This window comes from Haliotis asinina, chromosome 5, assembly GCF_037392515.1.
Source record: "Haliotis asinina isolate JCU_RB_2024 chromosome 5, JCU_Hal_asi_v2, whole genome shotgun sequence".
Lineage (NCBI taxonomy): Eukaryota > Metazoa > Mollusca > Gastropoda > Lepetellida > Haliotidae > Haliotis > Haliotis asinina.
In genome coordinates this window covers 4,861,374-4,889,058 of record NC_090284.1, presented here as the reverse complement: position 1 = coordinate 4,889,058, position 27,685 = coordinate 4,861,374, and the positions used below count along the sequence as shown (strand labels likewise).

At 39.3% G+C, this 27,685-nt stretch overlaps 2 protein-coding genes across 3 annotated transcripts in view; one reads left to right on the top strand and one right to left on the bottom strand.

Moving 5' to 3' along the window:
* LOC137283414 (COP9 signalosome complex subunit 4-like) overlaps nucleotides 1-3,230 on the bottom strand; it is a 16,265-nt gene extending 13,035 nt beyond the window's left edge. The window contains exon 1 of the mRNA XM_067814885.1: nucleotides 2,931-3,230. Within this exon, the coding sequence (XP_067670986.1) occupies nucleotides 2,931-3,013 (83 nt within the window). The 5' untranslated portion in view covers nucleotides 3,014-3,230. The remainder of the gene's footprint in view (nucleotides 1-2,930) is intronic.
* Nucleotides 3,212-27,685, top strand: LOC137283408 (protein lin-54 homolog). 2 transcript variants are annotated; one of them, XM_067814878.1, is made up of 12 exons: nucleotides 3,212-3,305; nucleotides 4,847-5,871; nucleotides 14,643-14,826; nucleotides 15,127-15,260; nucleotides 16,056-16,301; nucleotides 21,879-22,060; nucleotides 22,744-22,818; nucleotides 23,200-23,354; nucleotides 23,834-23,919; nucleotides 24,848-25,047; nucleotides 26,038-26,213; nucleotides 26,562-27,685. In XM_067814878.1, exons 1-12 carry the CDS (start codon nucleotides 3,287-3,289, stop codon nucleotides 26,582-26,584), a joined length of 2,505 nt encoding a protein of 834 aa, XP_067670979.1. In that variant the 5' UTR covers nucleotides 3,212-3,286; the 3' UTR covers nucleotides 26,585-27,685. The 2 variants fall into 2 exon arrangements, with proteins under 2 accessions (XP_067670979.1, XP_067670978.1); XM_067814877.1 differs by having other exon boundaries at nucleotides 21,867-22,060; nucleotides 26,562-26,681.

Below are 27,685 nucleotides of genomic sequence, written 5' to 3'. Positions count from 1 at the left end.
GGGTGCCATCACAAATAATGAGTGGTTGTTTACTGGGAATAGGTAAAAATAGCCATGGCTATGGTCATTTTGAGAAGAGGCCATTTTGACAAGGACGCTTGTTTACAAACTATGCAACACGCAACTTGTTACCTGTGGCAGCAAACCTCAAAACTAGATTTATGAAAAGTTGAAGCAAAACACTGGGCCTGATTGGCTGATGTGTATCTTGGTTATGAGTTTCGTACGAAGTATACTCAGACAGAGATACTGGAGGCGTGTGCCCTCTAATAGAGAGAGACTTGGTGGTGGTGTTATTTGTGACATCACAGGAGTGTTCTCATGCTGTGACGTCATGGCAGCACAGCTGTCGGTGGGGGATTCCGGGGACACAAATACTGGGAACAGGTTAAAATGACGTCACAAATAACACATCCACCGAGACTCTCTCTACAAAAAGGCATGCATGCCTCCAGTATCTCCATCTGATGAGTACACTTTGTACGAAATGTGTAACCAGGATACACCTCTGCCGATCAGGCCCACTGTAGTCACACATTTTGTTTCAACGTCTCCCTCTCTACTGCATGCTCAGGATGTCCACAGTGGTTACACCGATCATATCAGAGAGCTCTTTCTCTAGTATCACCACTGAGGTACAGGTCCATGGACCTGACCCATCAGACATGAAGAAAAGAAGAAGACTCACATTAGAGTTTGAACCCAAGTCCAATGTAACCACCGAGTCAAAAGCGGTTAAATTAGCCGACTCCCTGATGCCTACATACAGGGACCTCAGGAATGCTAATTAAAAGAGGGCCCGCTGAGTGCATACATACTTTTTGGAAACACTCAAAATTTGTGGCCAACCCACCACCGATACAAGCCACATACCCCATTGAGCTTGCCCAAACCAGAGCCCAAACATCAAAAAGCGTACGCAATCAGCTTATTGCGCACACAAATCCAGTTCCAAAATGCCCAGCTGGAGAGTATTTCAATAGTGCACATCGCACTACAATTCATGGCTGAATTTTCAAGAAACAAAGTCACATTTCTTGACACCTGGGTCTCATACAGTAAAGACCTCCACAAACTGTAGTTCACACTTTACTGCAAACCCACCGACTCGTACCTGTCGTATACATCTTGTCACCCTACACATATTAAAATGAAAGGTCCTTTCAGTCAATCTCTACGATTGAAATGCATCTGTTCAACCCGAGGAATATGAAAAACATAGCCTCAACTTTATCAACTACTACCTAAAACGAGGGTATCCAAAGAAATACATACAACAAAACAAAACAAGGTCCGACTCTAACAACAGGACATGTCTCTTATCCTCCCCAACGAAAAAAACACGAAATAATAACAGAATGGTCCTAGTTAGCAACTATAATCCCATGAACATGGAACTCTATGCCATTGTCAGAAAACGCTGGCTCAGTGGCTCAGACATCTGCCTAGACACTTTCCCCTCACCTTATTGCAAAAATAAAACTCTTAAGGATCACCTAGTCAAAGCCACTTTGACCTATCCCAGACAACTCCCACAAATCAGTGGACAGTCAATTTCGTCGATGATACCACAAGGCTTATTGAAAAAATCGGCAAAATATTAAGCAACAGCGACACTCTCACCAGCTCTGTCACCAAAAAGGCCTTCAAAACAAGGAGCTACATTTGCCAATCCCGTAATGTAGTATACCTCCTCACTTGCAAACACTGCAAGAAACAATATGTAGGTGAAACCAAAAGATGTTTCAGAATTCAATTAACAGAACACCATGCTGATATCACGCATAAGCGCGACAAACCTGTCGAACTTCACTTCAAATTCAGAACATCATGGCAAAAATTATCTACAATTCCAGATCATAACCCAACTCAAAGACAATCCAGACTCTGGGACAACCATGGAAAAAAGAAGATCTCTTGAATTAAAGTGGATATTTGAGCTCCATACGTTCCACCTGCAAGGACTCAATGACAGGATTGTAGGCCGAAATATCCCTTTCGCCTTACCTAGATTTATGAAAAGTTAACTCAGATTGTGCTGATTTAGTCAGTAAAAGAGAGACCAATACCCTACAACTAACCCAAAGGATGATTCATAAATGGGTGCCTACCATTCAGGATATTAATGGGACATTTTGATTTGTATTGCCCTCTCCTAAATAGCTGTTTGATCTGAAAGGAGTGAGTGAGTTTAGTTTCACACAGCACTCAACATATTCTAGCTATATCACAATGGTCTGTAAATAATCAAGTCTGGATGAGACAATCAAGTGACCAACAGCATGAGCATCAATCTGCACAATTGGGAACTGATGACATGTGTCAACCAAGTCAGAGAGCCTGACCGCCTGATCTCTTTAGTCACCTCTTATGACAAGCATAGTTACCTGTAAAGGCAATCATGGGTTGCTGGAGGCCTATTCTACCCTTTACCTTCACGGATCTGATCTGAAAGGAGTGCCTGATCCAAATGATCTTAAAACAGTGGTTGATGTAAATGAGGACCAAAGGGTTGGAAACATAATTCGGTGAAAAATACCAAATACCAACAGAACAGTGTTAACAGGAGAGGCAGCGTTACTATAATCTACGTCCGGAAAACTTACTCTATTAACTTCTTGTGCAAAAATTGTCACAAATTATAGAATGACTACTACTGAACTTTGTGACCGATCGAACACAATATTGAGTCCAATTAATAGCAGAACATTTCTCTCATGTATATAGGTATGAACTTTGTCAAATCGAAACATAACGGATATATGGGCAACTGTCAAGGATATGCATTGGTTCGCTTAGCGTCAACTTGAGCGCTAACAGTAGATTTAGACATTGACTGAAGCTGTGTGATAAAGGGCAAGAGATGATGATAGTAACGTTTAATTATGGGTTTCCGTATCTCTATAAGAACATTGAAATAAAATCACTACTTTTCAGTGACATCTTTGTGAGAACCGCCGGCATGAGACAGGTTTGCCAGCAGAGAAAGTTGTTGTTTCACAGGGGCAGCCATGTTTCTTGACACATTAGGATCGCATAAAAATAAATAAAACGTCTGATACTATTAGCTGGATAAATAGTGGCTCAAACGAACTGTACTAGGACAGATGATTTTATCTCTAATCTTTCACTTTTATTTTAACAAGGATTTAATCCAAAAATGTATATTTATCCAATCAGCACGAAAAGATTATTCCATCCGTGCGACTGTCTTCGCGGAAAATGATGCCGAGTGTCCACATTATGGGATGGTAATGGTGGGCGCGTGATTTTGAACAAATACAGAATGCCTGCTCAGAGATCAGGTACGTGGTTTCTGAGCCCCGGACCACAATTGAAAGGCCATGTTGAGCTCTCACGGAAAACTAAATCACTAATTAGGACGATTCGGCAATAATATACAAACGGCCATGTAATGCGTCCTCCAATGTCATCCAACCCTATTTGGTAAATATGGCACAGTGGTGCGATATAGAGAATGTAAGGTACTGAAATATGCAAATAATCCCCTGTCCTGTATCGAATATAGACAGAACGATCCTTCTTTCAGACGTGCGATATGATATAATAGGTTGTTATTGAGGTTGTACAAGCTTATTCCACTCCTAAAACATCCCGGCGATTTAAATTTCCCTGAATTTCCATCTCCAAATGGCGCGTGTTTCAAGCAATGTTTACGTGTCCCAGATATGGAATACATATCCAGTTGTGTTTACAAACGCGACCAAGTGTTATTAGTACAACGTGTTTTAACGAAATTATCATATTAACTAAATATAACTATCAGCAGTCTCAGAAATCAAATACAAAAGAAACAGGCGATGGATTTGTGTCAGTATCAGCATGCTAAATGCACATAGTGATACATTTATTGGGATACCTTCTTAGTTGAACTGACTAGTGAGATGTTTTTACTTTTCTTTTTGATATGCATGCATATATATGATAAAATGTTGCTAGTGGATGTTAATGAGCTAATGTTCAAAGTTAGTGACAATTTTCTGTAGAGGTTCATGTTTTTGTGGTAGTGCTTAGCATATCTAGTTTTGTCTTAAAGTTTATCAACAACATCAGAAGCAAATGCTTGAGTTGAATGAGTAAATTTACTGTTATCAAGGATTTCTCATGGAGGTAAATGGGCAGGAAATCCAAAAATGTATGTTTGCTTTGCAACTAAAGTGTTTTCATTTATATTTTGTTCATTTGATGCAGCCTAGTATGATCTGTAGATGGTTTGGGGACATTGGATAATTTGAAAGTTGACGTTCTCTTGTAATTGCTATCCTTGTTAAAATTGCACGTTTATGCATTTTAGATTTTCTAGGTCATTGAACACTGAGCAATATGCAAGGTATGTGGCTTGTCAGTAATCAGGTTTGGACCGGACAAACCAGGGTACAACATTCCATACTGGTTGAGTTATAGATTCAGTTGGCCTGACCTGCCAGTCCACTTGGATCTATTCTAACTTGATTATGGCATTCTATGTAAAGAACTTGTAGAAAAGTGTAGAACAACAGAGAAATTTTGATGTGATGTTTGTCTTAAAAATGCAACCTTACATGTTTACATTTCAGAAACTGACTGCTTCTTGCATAACTTATTATGTGGCAATATTGAAGATTTTGTTGATATCTGTGAAGAATTACATGATGTTCATGATATTTCAAAAGTCAGGCTGATATGGAGCACATGCCTTGATGGATATATGAAACAGCCTGTCAGGCAACAGTGCCTAGTGATATAATTTCGTTGATATTTTTTGTTGTTAAGCCTTTGAACAGTTTTCTTTGAGTTTTCTTTTTTTGTTGCTGTGATATCTACAGCTTTGTTTTATCTTCTTCAGGCATTACCAAAAATGATGAAACTGACGGGTTACTCTTAGCATCGATTGAGAATGTGAATGTTGACACAACACCACTTCCCATTGTGAAAACAATCTCTTCAGAGGGTGTGTCTCTCTTGACTCCCTTGATGGGACGTGCTGACCAGGCCAACAGTTCTGGGTCGGACATCAAGACAGTGGAGCTCATTGGGGTTGATTCTGACAAGTTGCAACCAAAAGATATTGTGTCAAGTGGTGATTCTGTTGTGGTTCAACCGTCTACAAGTTTGATTGGATCATTATCATCTGCACTACAAGGCACGCAGACCATATATCTGAGAGGCCCTGGTGTGGGTGGTTCTCTGGATTCTTTTGCAGGTGGAACCAAGACTATAGTTGTCCAGTCTCCAAGTAACAGTGGAGGTTTAGGGACAGATAGTGGACACCAGACCATACGGGTTGATACAGGCAGTGTTCGAGCCAACCAAATGCAGACAGCAGTGGTGGAGGTGCCATCTAGTAATGACAAAGTGGGGATCAAGAGGCAACTGTCTTCAGGATCTGGCACAAATCCAATTGTGACTAAAGTGATAATTACTAAAAACCCCACGACTAGTCAGCCCCAGGCTGTCCCTGTGCAAATGGCTCAAGTTCAGCAAGGTCAGCCTGTTTCACTGCAATCACTAGGTGGGATAAATGTGATGCCACATGTTCAGTCGCCAACTAAAACAGTGACTATAACGTCACAGGGAATAGTGTCCCCGATGAAAACAGTGCTAGCAACATTACCAGGATCTCCTACGAAAGTCATCCCTGTAAATAAAGTCCCGATCTCTCCAGCAAAAACTCCTACAAAAATTACTATGATCCCTGTGTCTATAGCTAAATCTCCACAACGTTTAATGACAGTATCAGCAAGTGGCACTGTAATGGCAAGGACATTTACTGACTTAGCAAGCACGCACACAACCAGCACAACATCAGCGGCCAAACCTGCAACCATCACAATGTCTCCATCTAAACTCATAATTAAACAAGGCAATGGGGTAAGCAAATAAGACTAATAATTATTTCTTTTCTCTTTGATGTTTCAGATCAGTCTTAAGCTGTCAAGCTGTTATGTCCAGATGAGTTTATTTTCAGTGTCAATCAATATTGTCAATGTATGAGTCTGTGACGATTATTCAAGGTATAAGATTCTAAACTAGATCTGAAGGTGCTGGTAGCAGGCTGTTAGAGAGTTCATCAGTGGAGAGCCAACAGTGAGCACTAGTGGGACAAAGTCAAATTATTTACATACATACATGATTTACAGTTACTTTTACATTCATATTTCATTAACAACATCATTATGTATCAAATTATATTGATTTGAAATATAGTATGAAAATCTAATGAATAGTGAAATATATTTTCATAATTTGAGGCATTCCTGATCAGTTGACCACAGGGCATCATTTATGATATCCCGCCTTTGAATGAAATATCAAGTTGTTTTGGTTTATTCATGCATTAGCAAGTATAGGAGTGGGAGTGTATAAGGGCTTTTGAATGTAAGGGATCATAAAACTAAACATTTCCTAGCAAATTAAGACCTATGTGATTGTTGATTACATTACATTACTTGGTTCATTTAAGGCTTCGGCATTCAGCAAAGAGGGCTTGTCAGTAGGGGAAATAATGTGGGCAAGGGACTGTGAGACCGGCTGCCCATGGTGTTAATTCTTAGGAATGGTGTGGGAAATAGCAATGTTCTTGTCCAAGGGATATGTTGAAATGAGTAATTTAGTTGCCTGACAAGGAAAGCTGATTAAAGTATTGGCAACCCCAAACAAGACACATCTTTCCAAGTTCTCCAGACAGGACATGTGTTGATCAGAGATAGATAGGTCACTTAAACTATAATAGATGTTATTATCTTGTATGACTTATACTCCATTTGGCTTAAAAGTGAACCAATGAGTTGCAATCTAACCTGAATACTAACCAACATAAAATATTCAGTGAAACACTGATCATAATCAAAACATCATACCAACTCTTTGAAGTTTTTTGCATCATTAAAATATTGACAGAGTTCATTGATTGTTAGGTGGGAGGAATGCAGAGGAAGGGACAGCCAGGTGTTCAAAAAGCATGTGCACAAGTACCGACAGTTACTTAATCTTTAACCTGTGCTGTTCCATCTCTCCATCCTTTTTTGCACACCTGGATTTCCCTTTCTCTGAATTGGCACCGATCAGACAGTACATAAATTGCTGTGTATCAATAAGCTCAGCTTTTTACAATTTCAATTCAGCTTCAGTCTCAGGTCAAGTTTACTGCCCACTGTAAAATAAATCATTTGAAGTGTTTCAGTGACACACCTATCAAGAACTGATATTGTTGGGCTTGTTAAGTTGAACCATCAGTGACCCCCAAAAGAGGCCATTTTCAGTTTTTAGTCTTGAGGCAAAAAACAAGTTCCAGGTGACGTCAGAGCCATTGTCAGCTTCCACAAGTCAAGAAAGGCATTTAGAAGTTGGATGACCATGAATATATGTTTCATGGAGAACCACTTCTTTTTAGTCTTAATGACAACATGTCAGAGCTATTTCGTGCTCCTTCATCGCTGAAAGGTCTTAACTGGTTGACTTACACAGTAAGCCCCTTTGTGGAATGTACTTTGTACATATTGTAGGACCTCAGAGCCAATGTGTTTATCTGGTTGAACAAAAAGATGAAAGGGTGCTGTAGTTCTTAAAATAGTTATGAAAGATGAAAGCCACCAGTATACTGTCTTGATTACTTTGAGTTTACTGTAAAGATAACATCTTGATTCAGTATGTAACATGGATGCTCCCTCTGAGTCCAATCTCACTGCATGAAGTATCAAATTTTGCTTATTTGACAGACCAAATTTTTTTTTATAGTAAGTAGTCAACCGAACTATTGAATCTCAGTTGTCTGATCCAAAGAAAAAACATGAAGCTGCCGAAGCCGCATATGACAACTGTTGGTTGACATGATTTATCAGTGTTTAAATGTAGTGTAATCCTTGAATAGTTCTCCTAAAGTGTTTGAATCAAGAGACCCCCTAAATCTGAACCTTTTGTAGTGTGACAGTTACTATCCTTTGATGTATTTATTGTGAAGATGTTTTCTAGTGTGTATGGATGCAATATGAACAGGTATCTGATGATGTGTGTATGCATATTATTACATTGTTTGTGTATTGATTTTTTTTTTAGTTGTCAAACATTGTGAATTTGAGGCAAGAATGCAGGTGTTTGTTGTGTAACATATTGTAATGTGAGTTTACTGACTGGTGTATCTGGATACACTATGTCCTAAAGGTCACATGCAACCAAAAAATCAAACATAATTAAACCACAATTATCACATATTCATGACACATACATTGCTGCTTGTAAAAAAAACAAATAAACAAAATTACAAGCGTACAATTGCGATTCAAAAGTGCAATATTTCGTACTTGGGCTTACTTCCCAAGAAATGAAGCCCTCGGGAGACCAAACCCAGTCAAAGCGGGTGGATGTGCACTCAAGTGTAACGGTGGCTTCCAATTGGCTGGTTCATTTGCTGACATGATGAGGGCTCATTGTGTGCTCAGAAAGATGATCTGTTTGATGGGCATTTTAGACCCGTGAAGGTCCCGGGGTAGAATAGGCCTTCAGCAACCCATGCTTGCCATAAAAGGCGACTCAGCTTGTCGTAAGAGGCGACTAACGGGATCGGGTGGTCAGGTTCGCTGACTTGGTTGACGCGTGTCATCGGTTCCCAGTTGCGCAGATCGATGCTCATGTTGTTGATCACTGGATTGTCTGGTCCAGACTCGATTATTTACAGACCGCCGCCATATAGCTGTAATATTGCTGAGTGCGGCGTAAAACTAAACTCACTCACTCACTCATTGATGGGCATTTTAGAAGTATGGCGAGTGACAAGAAGGTAATATAAGTTATCACATCGTGTCGAAGGAAATACAGGGTTTTATCTGGGACTGATAAAACCCTGTATTTCCCGAGACACGATGTGATAATGCATTTATCTAGCTTAATGTTTTCACTAAATCAAAACAAAACAACACGCATCGAAATCGACTTGCTGCCATGTTGACACCAGCTGATCGTTTGACCTCAATGCACCACACGTTACTAAAGGCTTGTCGACGCACGCTTTTCCCACTTTGCGTCATCACCGAGGCGTAGCGGGGTGATATGACTTTCGTAGCTGGAGTACATGACTTTTATACTCCCGCTGGTGGATCGTGATGGATGTACATGGTATTTTATCAGAGTCATGTGGACCAATCAAAACTCGACATTCTTACATGATAAGATAAGATATAAGCTAGATAAGATTCTTTATGGATAACAACTTCTTTTAGTGTACTTGATGCGTTGTTTCAGTATGGATTCATATGCCCTTGTCAAACAAAATTATATACACTAGAAGAAGTTGTTATCCATAAAGAATGTATGTGGAGATGTTGGGTTTTGTAAATACATGTTCTCTGAATTTCCGTTCAAGCAGGACTTGAAACTGACAAGAATTTGTACCAGTGTCTGTTAGATCCAGTCATCTGAGAAAAATGGATGTACATGTAGTTTCTTTGCAACCCACAGACATAAAAACATGTCATGTGTACAAGCATCACACCTGCCTAATTACATAAAGTGGCAGAGACATGACTCGGGTGCACGATTATTTTTGAGAAACCTGGGCAATTGGCCAGGTGTGATGAAGAATTGATGTTGGATTTGTGTAGCCCAGTGAAGCATATTCTGAGAGACTTTAGAACTGAAGAGGCAGTGCACAGACACTTGATTGTACTTCATGAACTCTTTTTACGTTATATATCTTTTACCCTTTGTTACACCAATTGATTGGGTGTTAATGGGATTCACTGAACTCACTTGTACCATACAGGTAGCACTTTCACCGATCTGTACACCCACCTAAGTCCATACATGAGAAAGCAATGTACATTAAACACCTTACCTCATTATAGAAATGGTGTATGAAATTTTGTTACTTGTTCTCTTTTGACTTTCTTCTGAATATGACTCACATTTACGTTTTTCTGAATTTTGAGGGTGTGTTTTTGTGATGATATGCTGAGTGGTCATCCAAACAGAGAACTATGATTTGTTCACAGACTACGTTGCTTCATGTTTAAATGAATACGAATCAGCTGATAAGGTCACAAGTCCTGTCTCCAGGTGTTTTTTATTTATGGTTCTTCTTTTTAAATGACATTATGGGTAGTGAATAGAATAACCAGCTCAGTATTCGGCACTGTGAACATTACTAGTATTTCAACTTCTGCATATATTCTGTAATCACTCGTCTGTCATTGGTTATTCTATAATTCTCTCCAGCACAACTTCATCTCATGCAGGTTATTCCTAGAAATTGTTCATCATGCATGTATAGTTGCACTTGTAATGAAGCATAGTAATTATTTTCTGAGCTTATTTTACTACTGTTCACATGACTTTCAATGGAAGTCATGTATGAATTGATTGACAGATGTCACCAACTTACCATTATTTATAGCAACCACAGTCCGATAACAGCCACTAATGCCCTGAAACATTTTTAGGTTGACGCAGACTGGATGTGTATGCAAAAACATATAACTCAAATAAAAAGTGCGTCCACTATCAGCTTGTAACTTTTTAACCAGATGAATTATAGTGTTCTTTTCTGAATCTTAAATACATGTTTTAAAAGTATTTTCAAAGAACTTAATATCTTTATTAATACAGCACTAACATTGTTGTGCAATTTTCTACAAACTGAAGTATGCAAATCTAACTGAGAATCATTACCAAAATTATTTGAATCTTGTGTATGTATGGTGTATGGCAGGGAAATATTTTTAAATAACCTTTCTCCAACATGCTACCTCCCCCTGGAGGTGTGTGTGCATTGTTCTTGGTTGTGCACTGTTGTCAAGAAAAGAGAGTTCCTGTTTCCACCAATTTGTTGAAGATATTAAAATCCACTTATTTATACGGTCATGACTCTTCAGTGAAAATACCAGACATCTGTTTGTCATTGCACTTTGACCATGCTATTTGCTTTTCTGATAATGCATGTCCAGTATAAAGGTTATATCCAGAGAAACCACTGGACCTATGTAACTGTGGATTTGAATGAATACTACTGACCAGTGACCAGTTATCGCTGTGTACCAGTTATCACCAACACCTGGCTGTAGCGCTTGCACAGACAGCTTTACTTGTACTTCTGTAGTATTTCACACATTGACACATCCAAAAAACGATAGGTTACAAGAGTTAAAATTACTGTGAGTATTTTATATTGTAGATGTTACAAATATGAATCCCTCGGAAGATGAGACCCAAACACATTGGGGTATGTCGTGGGTTGACATGAAATTTCATGAACGATGAGAATTGAATGAATATCATCCAGGCTGTGTTGTGAATCTATGACTTTACAACTCAGTCCATAAAAAGTGCAGATTTTAATGTGTCTGAACATAACCATAATGCCAACACTCAATCACCTAACTTTGAATTGACCCAAATTTCCATCTCCATTTTATGGACTTGACAGAGTACATGCAGACAATACTGACAAAATATAACTCAATGTTCACCCTTATCTTTTCGTTTTCCCAGAGAAAACAGACATTGTGAAAATTGCAAACTACTACTCAAAATGTCAACTTTTGGTAAGTTCAACCCCTCAATCATCCTTGATATCTCCAGGTTATACGTTCCGATAAGTCTCCACTATACCCTGGAGGCATCTACGGCTCTGCCAGATAAATTTATTCCCTCCCTTTGCTGGCTCCGCCTTCTCACAGTAGCCAATCAGCTAAGCCGCCGTTATAACCGAGCTTGCCAGTGTCAGCAAAGGTAGGGAAGGTTTGCTCGCATTGCGACTCAGATTTTAGGGAAATCATACAAGCAAACTGACAGGTCTGAAACTTTAAAACAACATATGCAAGAACTCCTTCTATCTCTTACACATAACCTCTGCATTGTTTCTGTTGCCAAGTATAATCGGTTAGATAATTCAAAAAACGAAAGTGAGTTGTGATTGGTTCGCTCAACTTCCCAGCGTAGACACCTGATTGGATCAAAAGACAGTCAAGGGAGGTAATACATTTATCTGGCAGAGCCGTAGATGCGTCCAGGGTATAGTGGAGACTTATCGGAACGTATACCCTGGAGATATCGGGGATGCCCCCCAATGGCATCTCTGTATTCCCATCAGCTTGTATCGGCATCCGTCAACATTCACAATGAGAGCGAGTTTTGTTCTTTTGAATTTCTTTATTTTAAAACAAAGTCCAATTATGAAATTTCTTCAGTATGTCATGGTTTGAAACACAATAGTTTCATTACCAAGTTTATGTCAAATTAGGTGAATAACATAAAAAATTCAGAAATGGCGATAATTGTTTTTTTTAGTTGTAGGGAAAGCACAAAATACACTACCATGTTTCCTTTTGAGGAAACAACTGTAAACAAGCAGAAAACATCGGTGCATAGCTGATCAAGACAAATTTTATTTCATTCTGTTAAGAAATAATGGAGCAAATCATTAAAACCGCATAAAAATGGCGATAACTGGTTGCTAGCCAGTATGGCATTAGATAATTCATCAATTTCTGTGAAAATTGAATTGAATATGTAATTGGAATATGTATAGGTAGATAATATCTTTTTTTGTTGCTGTGTCATATTTTTACCCTTTAACTTGATTTTTTTTAACAAATGATTAAATCCAAATTTCTGGCCACCAGAGCAGCCACTCTGAAATGTTATGAAATCAGCTATTATGTCATTAGTTTGGGGAACAAAATGATATGAAGTACTCTGCAGTGGGATGTAAATTTTGACATTGTTACATGTATACAGTTGTAGTGGCCCAGCGTTAATAAGAAGTTGATAAGTTGTATGAGTTTTTTAAACTTGTGTCATCACCTAAGGAAGCAAGATGATTTGTCTGTATACTGCAGTAATTGTCTCTCTGCATTATCCTGCTATTGTATTAACTGATTACAAGTTTATCACTTTGGCTTAGCACTGTTTGCTGAAGTTATTCCTGATCTTGTGTAGATTACAGGATATGGTAGTAAGTATATTACCTAGAATTTTGAAATTGGCAGATATGGAAATCAAATCGGTTTCTTTTTAGGACTTCACGTGGCAGTATTCCAGCTGGATTACAGCAATCTGTTTATAGTTAATAATCAGTTCTGGGCCAAAGCATCCAGTGACTGACATCATGAGCTCTATTCCATCAGTGCCATCAGTACTTGCTTTTCATCATTATTCTGTAATACCACATGCTATATTATTTTCTTGGCGTTTCAATGCTGGGAACTGACTGTATGTAGTAGGTCAGTGACTTAGTATGTGTGTCAGGTCTGTTACAATGTACCCATGGATTTGGTGGGTCAAGCCATATCCCTTATTTAATTCAATACATTATTCACATTCTCTAGAATTTATTATGAATATATTTGAAAGAATAATACATTAATTGGGTGCTATTTATTAAAGTGAGGTAAATAAACTGGAGTGTATCCATGTAAGGAGGGTAATAGTCAGCACTCTTGTGTATTGAATTTGAAGTGAATCCTGGTCATTGTGGTCCATAACCCAACCAGTATGGTCACAACTTGTCAAATGATGTCTTTTGTTATCGTTTCACTGAGCCTAATGAGAATCCATCACCTGCTGACTTGTTATTGTCTTGGTTATCCAACGTTTTTGATACATGGCCTACTCACCCCATAGTGGAACTGTTGTACCACAGGCATGTGTACTGTGCACAAAGAACTAAAGTTTGTGATGGACCTTACATATCGTCCCGGGAGCAATGCCTTCAACTTCTTTATTCTCCTTCTACAAGCTTGGTACATATGTGCAAAAGCATCAGGTTTCACTGACAAAGGCAAGATGTGGCACAGTTAACATTTGAAATGTGATAGTATACTGTTAGTAAACTAAATGTGTTAGATCATGTTATGGTATATCGTTAAAGTGGTTGAAGCTTTATGGTGTTAATTAAGATTCAGTAAGTTAATTCACTCTCACCCTGTGTTAGTGCTGTAATCTTAAATGACATAAAACTCAAATTTCACCTCACACATGTTGTGATGACCACAGTTGGTTAATAAGGTTTGCAACCGGAGAAACTGTTCAATTCTTAGTGGATTCAGTAACAGGCACAACTGATCAGACACACACTCGTATGACATGAAATTCAGCAGGTGAGAGCTTAGATACGCCCATGACTTGTACATCAATAATGATTGAAATTAGAGGTTATTGAAATAATATGTATGTTACGCTGTTATTAAGGAACAGGCTTCAGAATATACTGAGTGAGAGTGAGGGAAATACATGAATACGAACACAAGTAAATATGTATGCCCCAAAACATTGTTTGAAGCGGGTAATAAGTCAGTGTTTTGTGACTGCTATTCTGTCGTCACTAGGCAAGTAGAGGAGACATCTTCTAGAATCTTACTTTGCATATCTTCCCTTATGCGGTAGTGACTTAAAAGCTGTAGAACAAATGTGTCCCATTTGAGCTGTCTGCACTTGGTATACTAAAGGTGATCAGAGCCTGAATTATAAGCAACAAAGGGACATCACTCCAGTTAAAGCCCTTAATTAATAAATGAATTTAGTGTATACAGTTTCATAACTTGTTTGACTTCTGAGATGAGTATTTCCTAGTGTGTACATACGTCATTCAGTTGAAAAGACCTACAATTTTCAGGTGTATGCTGTGATTGTGCTTTTTGCTTTCTTGCTAGAAGACTAATGTGTTGGCCCAGTCGGTGTCTACGAAGAGTCATCCACAGCTTGCCCCTGCTCAACCCGTGTTTCGCCCCATGCAGATCCGGGGGGCAAGCAATGTACAGCAAATACAAGTCCCCGGCAGCAAGTTTCATTATGTGAGGCTGGTCAGCCCTGCTTCTCAAACCTCTACAGCCACAGGTCAGTGCCTTCCTATTTCAGCTCATGTTGGAATCGTGTCATTATGCCGTTTTCAAAGGTTTGACTTTTAATATTGTTTTCTTATTTTCCTATCTTGTATGATATCTTATGTGCCATCATGAGACATTCAAAATACGGAAGGTCTAAGGGAGAATGTTCAGTAAATGTGTGCCTGAACACTGGGGTGTGAACAATTCTAGCAATGTTCTTTATATACAGAGAATATCAGTAGACACTAGACAAGTCTAGTTCTGTATGTTGTAATCATCTGATTATTATTTATTTACTTGGTTGTTCCAGTGTCAAAACCCTCCACAACCGTTACCCAGGTGATACAGACAGGGCGGCCCATTGCCCCAGCTACCTTGACAACTGCTTCTCAACCCAGCACTTCCCAAGTGAAGATAACCCTCCCTGTACAGTCAACACAACTGGTACAAATGCCTCTATACATGAACAGATCTCTCTATCAGGATGCTTTTTAACTTGTTTGTGTTTGTACATATGCAGTTGTCTTTGTAAATGAATAATTGTGAGATTTTCTCTTTCTACTTCAAGTGCCGTGGACTGAAATATATATGTTGTACTTCTTTTATCAATATTCAGGCATTTATTTGACCTATACTTTAGACATTTTCCTAAATTAACTTATGCATTTCCTTTGAACCTCTTGACCATTGAAACTGAAACTCCACATTGTTGCTACCTCAACTGACGACATTTGAATATGTTTGAACGTTTCAATGACCACTTTGAAACACCCTTCTTGGACAATTACTTTATGAAACTTTACATTTTTCTTCAGTAGTAGTGCTCACCATATATTGTACGCTATTAGCTTGTTTGTATGCGTTGACGTTTATTTTATCTTTGTTGAAATAATTGTGTATATTTTTTATCCTATATACTCTGAAATTGCCAAACTAGTGTAGCTGAACTTTTGGCTTGTATCTTTCCCAGCATAACATCATGAATAGTTCCATTCAGATGTAAGTGTTGCATTTTTGTCTCCAGTGTCTGTGCGGAAAATATCTGAATCTCAGTTCTGACAGCAGTATTTTGTCATGTGTCTGTCTATCCTTGTTTGCATTTAAACTCTTTACCACTTACGCAAGTGAGCTAAGGTGTCAGGCCCTATTTTTCATGTTCAAAATAGATTATAGTGTATAATTTCAAGATGCACCCTTCAGTGAGCACTTAGAGGTCCTCTTTTGATCTTGTCTCCATAGGTAGCCAAGTCTGGGGTTTCTGCTGGTTCCCAGAATGTGCAGCGTATCCTGCTCCCAGCCCCGAACACAGTGAACACAGTGAGGACAGCAACAAACCAGAACTTGTCTCAGCTGCGACACAGTGTGCAGGTGTCTACCCAAGGGGGTGTGACTGCTCTGCCATCAGGTGCCACCATCCTCTCGGCTGGAGGCAACATCCAGGGGCTACAAGGCTTTGCCCTGGTTCCTGCCACCTATGTCACTCAGGTGAGATGTCACGTTTAATCATCTCATTGGAACTGACCTGTGAAGGTCCAGGGTAGAATAGGCCTGCAGCAACCCATGCTTGCCACAAAAGCAAAACTATGCTTGTTGTGAGAGGCGACTAAGATGATCGGGTGGTCAGGCTCACTGACTTGGTTGACGTGTTATCGATTCCCAGTTGCACAGATTGTTCACTGGATTGTCTTGTCCATACTCGATTACTTACAGACCGCCACCAAAACACCCCAAATCCCTTGAAGCGCCCTTCTAATTGAAGCAGATGTACAATACACTCCCCCATCGGGAGCCTCCCTTTCCTGCCAGTACATTCATATGACCAGCCATGCTTGTCACTGTCTCGTTCATTGTCCGATGAGGATGGCTGGGGGCACTTTCGGGTCCCGATAGAGTAATAATAAGCTTTTGCTTTTATTTCGGTTCAATAATTTAAATTGTGTCGTATTTGGTTTTTGGATTGTAATTATTATCATCATTATGTAAAATTTTGTTGAAACTTAGAAATTTTCACATATTTTGGACACATTGACTTAGTGTGTCTTAGTGGTGCACTGATCAATCAAATAATCGGCTTATTGATCGTTTGTCACTCAAGTTTCAATAATCGATTGACAAAAAATCCAATTGATGTCATTTGTATGCTATCTTCGTAAATAGTAAAAATAATTGGTGGTCATACAAGATTTGTAAATACCTCCAAGTAAGCTCGTGTTCGCAGCCGTAATGTAGGAAATCGAGTCTCTTTATAGCTTGCAGAGGGAGGGAGCATTTTCTTCTAGTATAGGTAGTGGCTTGCTGCATAATAATAGTTTTAGCATGGATGCATACATTATGTAAACACAAGTTTAATAACATGTTTAAATATGCCAGCAGTCATTAAAGCTTTGTAAATGTAATATGTTGTGAAAACGTTCTAAAAACAACAAATACTCCTGAGAATATAACATGATCAAAACAAGCAATTTGATTTGCTGGTCAGACTGTCAACAAAATGCCTCCTTTCCCGCACATTTGCTTTGAGAAAACATTTTGGTGTTGGCAAAAGGCTTAGTTCTCGTCAAATTCATGAACAAGTTTGGAAATAGATAGGAACGGACCTCTCAAAAATGATCATGTCATGAGCATCCTACGAGATGGCTACAAGATCCAACTACAGGCAATACCACCACTCACAAGAGCCCCATACCCTTCGTGTATGCCGGGGATCAACAAGACAAGTTAGCCAAAGCCATATTATCTCTACTAGAGAGAGGCACAATTGAAAAATTACATCTAGATCGACTATCACCAGGATTTTACTCCTAAATCAGTCTGGTTCCCAAGAAAAACTCCAAGGAAAAGTTTCGACTCATATACAACATGAAGGAGTTCAACAAGGATTATCTACTGAAGACAGAATGGTTCAGAATGATCCATCTACCACAACTGCGGCATCTCATCTGTCCAGCGAATTATCTGCTCTAGCATCAATCTACAAGATGCCTACCTGCACATTCCGATTCATCCGGACTCCAGGAAACATCTCTGTTTCCTTCTCAATGGTCAGCACTATCAATGGATGGTCATGCTGTTTTGAGTATCTTCGGCCCTGTGGCTATTTATTCGGGTCACCAAGCCGATAGTCACTTACCAACATTGGCAGGGAATTTGCAGTGCCTTTTACCTGGACGATGTTAACTCAGACTACTATTAGAATTTACTGACTAACTGAACTCAAATGGCTGATGAATTTATTGAAATCGGAATTTGAGCCACAGCAAGATCTTCAGTTCTTCGGGATTCAGTTCATCACCCTGTTGAACCACATTGTCGTCACAGAGTATTGGTGGGTCAGAATAAAAGCGATTATCTGACCAGAAGAGGACATATACAACTACGCCCATTACAACTGTTCCTGATTCAGCACCTCAACACCTCGGATTGGATAGGGCCGACGGACATCTTGAGACCTTATCTACTATGGTTGACTCCCGGATCAAATGTCTGTGCATGAACTTGCTGATGCAAGTCTACAACAACTGTCTCTATGGATATGCGTCGCTACAAGGTTGGGGTGTCCACCTAAATAACATGGTGGCAGCAGGAATCTGGTCAAGCAATGAATGCATTCATATCAATCACCTGGTGATGAAAGCTGTAATGAACACAGTATAGCATTGGTCGACAGCATTGTTCATACATAAACCTCCACACTAGCATTCTACCTAAACAAGCAAGGATCAACTCGATCTCACGCACTGCATTTCAACTTTTCGACATTGTCGACGACTTGAACCTCCCCCTGAAGTCATGTCACATCCCATGTGCACGCAGCATCTCAGCTGACCTTCTGTCACGCCCTCTTCAACCATCTCCGACGTTGCGAGACTTTAGTCAAACATTTGGATCCTCTCAAATAGACCTATTTGCCACAAGGTTCAACAAGTAGATGTATATGTCTCCTGTACCGGATCTGTCAGCATGGGCAACAGACGCTCTCAGCATCTCATGGGAAGGACTGAAAGCTTACGTGTTCCCCTTTCCTGTACTTCTACTGAAAATCATCAGGAAAACAAAACAGATGATGCTGATACAACTGATTTTGGTTGCACCTTATTGGCCAGCGAGGGATTTGTTCCTAGCACTCAACAAGGAACTAGGACAACCAATACTGAAACTAACAGAGTGGAAGAACCTACTTTGTCCATCAGCACACCAAACAAACACGCAGCAATCGAACATCGATCAAACTTCATGTGTGGATCAAGGCCTGCTAGAGACATCAAGGATGTTTGACTAGAGCAGCAAAGTCAGTTATATTTGCGCTATCTAGACCTACCCGCACCTTGTATCATGATAAATCTCACCCATCTCACATATGAATATTGGACGAACAGGACCAAACTTTGACCATTATAGTTCCCGAAGGGGGGAAGTACTGGACATACTCATATGGCAGTCAACAGAATTCAGCATGGCCTGACCCACCACTGTTTCCATCAGATTCTGTAAACTTAGTAGGCATGAGTCAGGATAAGGGAAACTGTCTGAATAAAATTTGATATTTTATACTTATCCTGACTCATGGTGTCAAGCCCACCCAACGGACACTTCACTGTAATTCTTGTGTCAAGCTTATGAGATTGAGAGAGAGTGGCAAGCATGGCTTGTTATGTAACCGTATTGGCAGGAAAGGGAGGCTCTAGATGTGTGAGTATAATGTACGTCCACTTCAGTTAGTAAAGAATTTCAAGGCATTTCTGGCGTTCCACTATCTTCACATAGAGGGAGGATATAAGCATAATGAGCATGAGTCAGGATAAGTATTGTGTAATTTATTCTGTAAAATAAATTATGTGAATACAGTCATCCCTTGCCATAATGCGCTTCCTGATACCGCAGATTCGGTTAAACTAGGGGGTAATCCATAGCTCCCATTAAAAAGTTGAACTAAGATCACACTCCTTCACGAAATCGAATATAAACAAATCTACTGTTACACTCTGGTAAATAACGCAAATTAGTGAAAATCACTGCGGATGCAACTGGCCGTGATTATTGTACATATCTATTGTGTTTCAGATGCTTAAAACATGCAGGGTTTTCTCAATAATAATTTACCAACATCGTCATAGTAACTTAATAAAGACAAGAGTTAGGATCAGTACTTACAATGTCGGCTGTGATGCAACACACTGTGCTATTAAATGCAGTCATCTGAGAACGTATGGTGTCAGAAAACACATTTTCTTTGATTATATTCAATCCCATTTTTACTCATTAAAACTGTTGACGGAAACAATGGAGACATCGTGAGAGAATGACATTACTCCATTCCATGCGCATACAACTTCCGCTTACCACATTCGTGAGTGTCCGTATTTCTCGCCTACCACGATAGCACCAATTTCACATTATTCTGAGCAACTACGAATGGATTACAACCTGTCAAACTGTCTAGTACGTAAAATGTATCCAGACAGGTAACGGCCTGTGTTCATTGTTATGTTAAATATGTTTACAGAAAACATGCATTATATACTAAATTGATAGCAATATATAATATATCTGTTACAACAACTGCTTAATATATAAAATATTCTGATAATGGAATAGAAATTCTTTGATGTAATATTATCGGATCGTTTTTACCTGTATCACTGGTACATTGGACCAAAACATTCGTGCACAGCTGATTGCTCTTTCCCGGCTTAGTTGAATAACAGGTAGCATAATAGGAACAGCAATAAAAATATCATGTCTAGTGATTTTTTATTGCAAGTTTCCCGTATATATTTTGCTTTCATTTTCAAAGTTTGTTTGAAGCCACATACTGCATCTTATGTTGACCTTTGCTTTGAATTGTCCAGATTATTGTCTTGCCTTAGGATTTGAATTGTAACTTCCTGAAGCTAAAGTATGACAGGTATTTGGGTAACTGAGTGGCCAGTTGTCGTAGATGACTATTTAGTTGTATAGGAAAGCATGAGTCCATGGTTTGGTTGGTGCATATTCTAGTATGTGCAGGGAAATGTGATATGAACTGATGCCCAAAAGAGACTTTACTACTTTAAAATGAAAGAGTTTAAAACCAATGCTGCTTGATCAACAGAAACCCACAATCAGGGTATGTACATGACCTAATTCTTGTTAATGCAATATCTCATGAACCGTTGTGACTAGTGTCTTCAAATATGGTGACATCCTTCATAGGGGGATTACACTGACACCAGTCGATTTTGGTGGCCTTGATCTTATTTTCAAGGTCACCATGACGCTTACCACTCTTCAAACTCTTGTTAACGCAATAGCTCATGCACTGTTGTACCCAAATTGTCTTCAAATTTGCTAAGCACCTACATTGGAGGATTACACTAGTTGATTTAGGTGGTTACCTTTACCTTATCGTCACGGTTACCATGACACTCTGAACACTTTTCAAACTTCTGTCAACGAGATACCTTACGCACTTCAGTGGTGGAAATAACTTTAAAATTGTTTATATACCCTGCTATAATTTTAACTGTATACTGGACGATTTGATTTTCTTATTGATTTTTTCAATCAGCATTGGAATGGCATGATATACAAATTTGCTAGCCCAACAGAAAAACACACTGGACTGGGACATCAAGCAATGGGTTATATCTGCATTACTGTACCCAATTTCCTCAGTCTTTGTGACAGCTTATATCGTAGGATTACTCAGATTTTGGTGACCTTGACCTTATTTTCAAGGTCACCACAACATTTAGGCCACTTTTCAAACCTATGTAAACGCAATGAAACATTGCAGCCAGTGTCTTCACTTGTTGTGTTTAGCCTGCAGTTGGTGATTATTCAGACCCCAGTCATTTCAGGTACATTATCTGGTATATTAGAAGTAGTAAGTATGTTATGAATGTTTCATTCTTTAGCGTCCGGGAACAATGCCATATTAGTGGTAAACATTGGGGTATTTTGGTTATGAAATCCAAACTGTATGTCATCAGTTTATATAGAATAGTTAGTAGAGTTAGGTATTATAAACACTTGTTAAGTGTATTTTTGTTGTCACTCACTCACTTATAGATTCAAAAGCAGATGCAGCAGTCAAACCAGTCAAGTCAACCACAGCAGCAGCAGCAGCAGCAACAGCAACAACAGCAGACGATACAGGTGGCGCCTCAGCAGTCCCAACAAACGCAGCAGAGAGATTACATTCCTATAGCCAGTAGTGATCCCTCTGTATCTGCATCAGTGCTGGCCAGGAACTCACTGAATGGGTGAGTAGCAGGGCGTTCCAGTCTGTCTATAATGTGTAGCAGGATTTATGACCTTTTTAGTATGTGCAAACATACATCATTGATCATTACTGGCTATAACAAGTGTGTCCAATTGGTCTGATCAGTTGCTGAATCCATGGCTGCTGGGATCTATCTGTTATGTGTTCTGGAAAGAGTATTGCCATCATGATTTGTTGGTGGTCATTTCTTCATACAGCACTGTCATTATGTATAGCTTACCTTCACGCTAAGTATTTTAATTTCATTGCACAGTAACACTTTATCAAGTTTCCGTGTCACGCCTCTAAGGAGGGTGACAACTGGAAAAAATAATACCCGCTGCCATGGTAACTGCAAAACTCGCCAGTGGGAAGCTGTATCGCTAACAGTTATATCATGTCATTCATACATCTGTTATCTTCTATTGAAGTTATTGGCTCTTTTATGGAAAACAGTACATTCAGGCATTAAAATGTCATGCCCAGACAATAAAGAATAGTTGTCCTCTAATCTGCTCTGTCAGCAAGTGAGTGTGATGTCTTGGACATGGCATGAAACTTACTTATATCCATCGTGTTTCTCAGTCTGGAACCTTGTCTTTACATCCAGAGGGATCATTTAATGTCTGTTTCCGTGTGTGACACCCACCATGAGTTTTAACATTTCCTGTCTTTGCTTTCCAGAACAACAACACTAGAAGCTACTGGTGCTCGGCCAAGAAAACCGTGTAACTGTACAAAATCTCAGTGCTTAAAGCTGTAAGTACTGCTTGTGTGGTTAAGTCTGATTTGTTAATTACAGAAGTTTTTTGGTAGTCAAAGTCTTACAAGCCCCTACAACCTATGATTGTCACGAGAAGCAACAGTGCATCTAGCATTCAGTCTCTGTGTCGAGATTTATCGTCATCTCTTGATAGTGCTGTGTCTTGCTTGTAACATTGGTGATTATCCGGCCCAGGCTTGATAGATGGCCACAGTCATTGAAACATTGCTGCAGGTGACAAAGACATTTAAATTTTAATCTAGAATTAAAAATATGTCACATTACATTTATATAATGTTAATTATTTAAGTGTAACTATTATTTGGCCTGTAGGGTCATGTTCATGTTGATGTCTCACTGGTTCAAATTGTCCACAGATACTGTGATTGTTTTGCAAATGGAGAATTCTGTCACAACTGCAACTGTACAAATTGTGCCAATAACCTGGAGCATGAAGAAGAACGCTCTCGAGCAATCAAGTCATGTCTTGATAGAAACCCTATGGCTTTCCATCCAAAGATAGGAAAAACATGTAAGTTGATGTGCTTTTATTTGTATTGGCATATCACTAACACAGCTGCTTGTGTCATTACGAGGCTTAAAGATTGCTTTTAGAGAAAATATGCAAGTTTTGAGATGACCCCTGACTTGAAATGCTTCACAGTACAACATATCTAGACAAGGCCGGACACTTCAGTGTACCCCACCCACCTGCTTTGCCAGTCGCTATGCTACCATCGCATGCAATTGATTTAAAATTTAATCTAAACATAATAATGGGTGATTGGCCTATCTATCACCACTCATGACACCTACCAGTTCATTATGTGTTTTCTACTAAAAGCCGATTTTGACCCAGAACTAAACAATCTTGGAACAAGTGGCGGACAATGGCAAGCATCGACCAATGAGAGGCCTTGGTTTGACCACACCCACTTATTGCAGCCTCATGTCCTTGCTATAACTTGTATTGAAGTCAAGTTTTAAAACATTTGTTTGTCATTTTCATAGCCAAAGTCGATGGTGATAGACGGCACAATAAAGGCTGTAACTGTAAGAGATCTGGTTGTCTGAAGAATTACTGTGAATGCTACGAGGTGAGGTTGGCGATAGGACATTGTTAAAGATTGTTTCAGAGCTAGTATCTTTCATTTATCCCCATAACACTAATTGTCAGTGTATGAAATAAGGCCCATCTGACTGCCTGTAGCTGGGCTAGATTCCATATGGACAGGCTACATTTACAGCTGCCCAGCCCGATGGTCTCGCAAAATTTGTGTATGATCTGTTCCATACCACTGAGTGATTTTCGTTTGATTGTCTGGTCTGATTAAATTTGATTTTGGCTGGTAACATTTTGAGTTCACTGGCCCTGATTGTATGCGCTTTTGGCTTATTTCATACACTGCAAATGTCTGTGAGACTTTTATTTGGAATAGATTTTAAGATGCAAGTGGACCCATGAAGGTCTGGGGTAGAATAGGCCTTCAGCAACCCATGCTTGCCATAATAGGCGACTGTGCTTGTCGAACGAGGCGACTAATGTGATGGGGTGGTCAGGCTTACTGACTTGGTTGACACGTCGTCGGTTCCCAATTGCGTAGATCGATGCTTATGTTGTTAATCACTGGATTGTCTGGTCCAGACTCGATTATTTACAGACTGCCGCCATATAGCTGGAATATTGCTGACTGCGGCGTAAAACTAAACTCACTCACTCACTAAGATGTAAGGGTATAGATGTCAACTTCTGTATGAAGAACACTACATTTTGGAGTATATTCTTACTCCTTTATCTGGCAAATGAAAAACTTGGAAGAAGATAGCTATATGGGTACATGTGAATGAGTATAGATTTACATTTACCTTTGATAAAGACAGATGTCTTAGATGTTGTGTGAAATAATTTGTTCTATTGAAACATGATGAAATTCTATTTCAAACTATGTAAAATTTGATCAGAATGGGCTGGAATCGCTTGTCAAGTGTTGTTGATGCATATGTTTTTGTTACATTTGATTCCAGGCAAAAATTATGTGCTCCAGTATATGCAAGTGTGTTGGTTGTAAGAACTTTGAAGAGAGCCCGGAGAGGAAAACACTCATGCACCTTGCTGATGCAGCGGAAGTTCGAGTGCAACAGCAGACAGCAGCTAAAACTAAACTGTCTTCCCAGATGTCTGGCCTCCCGTCAAAACCGCCACTGTCATCAGCCAGTGGGGAGAGGTAGGAATCAACACAACATACCCTTAACAGAGCTTACCTAAGTATATGTGGATTAGTAAGTTTACTAAGCAAGTATGTACTGCCTCATGTCATACATAATCAAAACCAACTTAAATATAATGGAAAAGATTTAATAAATTATCACTCGTCCTATACTGACAGTACAACATTAGTCTTATACTAACAGTACAACTTGATAGCAATCAATGTCTTTTTCATTATGCAGGCGATTTATAAAAATATATTCACTATGCATATGTTTTAGTCCTTTTGCGTATCTAACATTTTAAATTTGTAATTGATTTGTAATAATTATTTTTGAATGCGTATTTTGAAATTGTCTTGGCCTCTGCTCAAAATGATGTAGCTCTGCTCATGGGTAAATCAATGGGCCAACTGTAGAATGGAACAGGTCCCCAGCAACCTGTACCCTGATGGCACATTTCTCTTTGCTTGTTTTGCTGGTATCGATTATTTATAGGACATGGTCAAGTACAGAAAGTTTGCCTTGCATGTAAATAGCAAACAACACCAGGTCTCGCTTGTACAACGCGATTTTGGCACTAAAATGATTGTAACTCCTATTCTCCAACATTGGGTTAAGATAGTTGTAGCAAAAAGATCGCTTTGTGCAAGTGGGCCCTTATTCTCAAACGTTAAGAATTAAGAATTCTTAACTTTTATCATAGCCAATGTGTTAAGAATGGGTTTAAGAAGTTTTAAGTGCTTCAGACGTTTTGAGAGTAGTTAGCCCAGTTTCTGTTGGACACTTGTCAATGACAATGTAGGTTAAGCCTCTGAATGACAAAATCTTGGCTAATTTCCGATAAGTACACTTAAAATTGTGTTGTAAAAGTGTGAATATGTGGCATTATTCAGAACTAAATAATTTCAGCTCTTGCTGCAAAGATTTATGTATACCTCTTTAAATTGCTTGGCATAGCTGTGGTGATATAATGGTGTGCTATCATAAAAACATTATTAATTCAGATTGCCGTACACATTGATCACGACGGAAGTTGCCGAGGCAACTTGTGCATGTCTCCTTGCCCAGGCCGAGGAAGCTGAGCGAATGAAGATGCCCCCAGTGGTTCAGGAGAGGATGGTCATTGAGGAGTTTGGACGCTGCCTCATGCAAATTATAGAATCTGCAAATAAGACTAGAGGTCAGTGCTTATCACAGCAGTTCGAGAACTTGTGCAGTGAGGATTTTTAAATATTTGAAACATTCTTGATTGCTGGGCCCAGGGTCATGGAAAGTTTTATGTTGATTTGTTTTGGATGCAGTGTTGATTAATGTTATTATGTCACCTCATTCAAAATGCTTGTTTAATTAAAAAAAAATCGTTAAGGAAACTTTGATTTATGTTAGATCTGGGTAAAGTTACAAATTCACAAGTGTTTAAGAAAAAGGGAGATTTGAAGACTTTGTCCTCTTATTTGATTTTTAAAACAAATCTTCTCAATGGCTTGATGAAACGAGGATACTTACAGCCCTATCTGTTCTGTTACAGCTGCTCAAGAATCATTGCCTTGATGGACAGAGACCAGTATCCAGAACAATCCCCGAGGAGTAGCTGAATGAAGCTCTGTCCACCTCACTATGAGATGCCTTGTCTCCTTCCAGTCACATACAGTACTTCATGCAAGGAGTACATGATACATTGCCAGGCAATAGAAGTCCAATACTGCTGCTGTGCTGCATCCCATGGAATGCGCCTCATCTACTTTGCTGGCCACGCCCATCAGACCATGTGGCCATGTGATAAAACTGTGTATAAAGCAATGGCAATACATAGCTGAAGTCAAGTTGTGATGTGCTATTAGGAGTGAAACGACTTCTTACAAGTGTATATTGGTCTGGCTGAGATCCGGACTGAAAGTGATACTGAAAGCTGAGCCAACCACATGATGATTGATGCTGAGGATGTGAACATACAATTCTAAGAGTTTTAATGAAATAATGACGTTAAGGGCATGGCCTTGCAGTGACAAATGACATTGACGGCTTGCAAAGATGTCCGAACACCTGTGCCTATAGAAGCTTGGTCAGTGCAGCTTCATGATGGCCCACGATCTTTCCTATCTTTGCGATGCTTGTCATGAAGCTCGCTCCCTCACTTGCTGGCATCTTGGCATTGCCCAGTACGCCTCCACACCAATCTGGTAGGAATGGACTACCCTCTAAGATATAATAATATATGCAGATATTGTATAATGTTCAACTTGTACAGTGTTAAGATGGTGCATATGTGCACATGTATTATTCAGCAGATCATGCTGACAACAGATTTTATTGTTGTTTATTATCTATTGAACTGTATGATATATGTGAAATATGATAAACTATTGTTTAAAGTATTGTTCACTCCAGAGCATGAACATTTGTACTATATTTATCGCCAGCACTCGGCAGTGCCAAACTGTTGAATTTTACACTGTGTTTGTAACTTGACTTGATGCTCTGGAGGGCTGGAATATTGTAGTATTTGTTTCAACAGTTGCATCCTTGTGACATAATCTGATGGTGTGTTATAGAACTGTCCTCCCTCTGTTCCCCATGTTGGATGTGGGTTGGTAGCCCTGTGGAAATCATTTGTATAGAATGTAATGATAGTGCAATATCATGATTTACTCA

Coding starts and splice junctions, on each gene's coding strand:
- LOC137283408 (XM_067814877.1), top strand. Junction 14,827..15,126: donor TCAAACCTCTACAGCCACAG/GTCAGTGCCTTC, acceptor TGGTTGTTCCAG/TGTCAAAACCCTCCACAACC. Junction 25,048..26,037: donor TCATCAGCCAGTGGGGAGAG/GTAGGAATCAAC, acceptor TTATTAATTCAG/ATTGCCGTACACATTGATCA.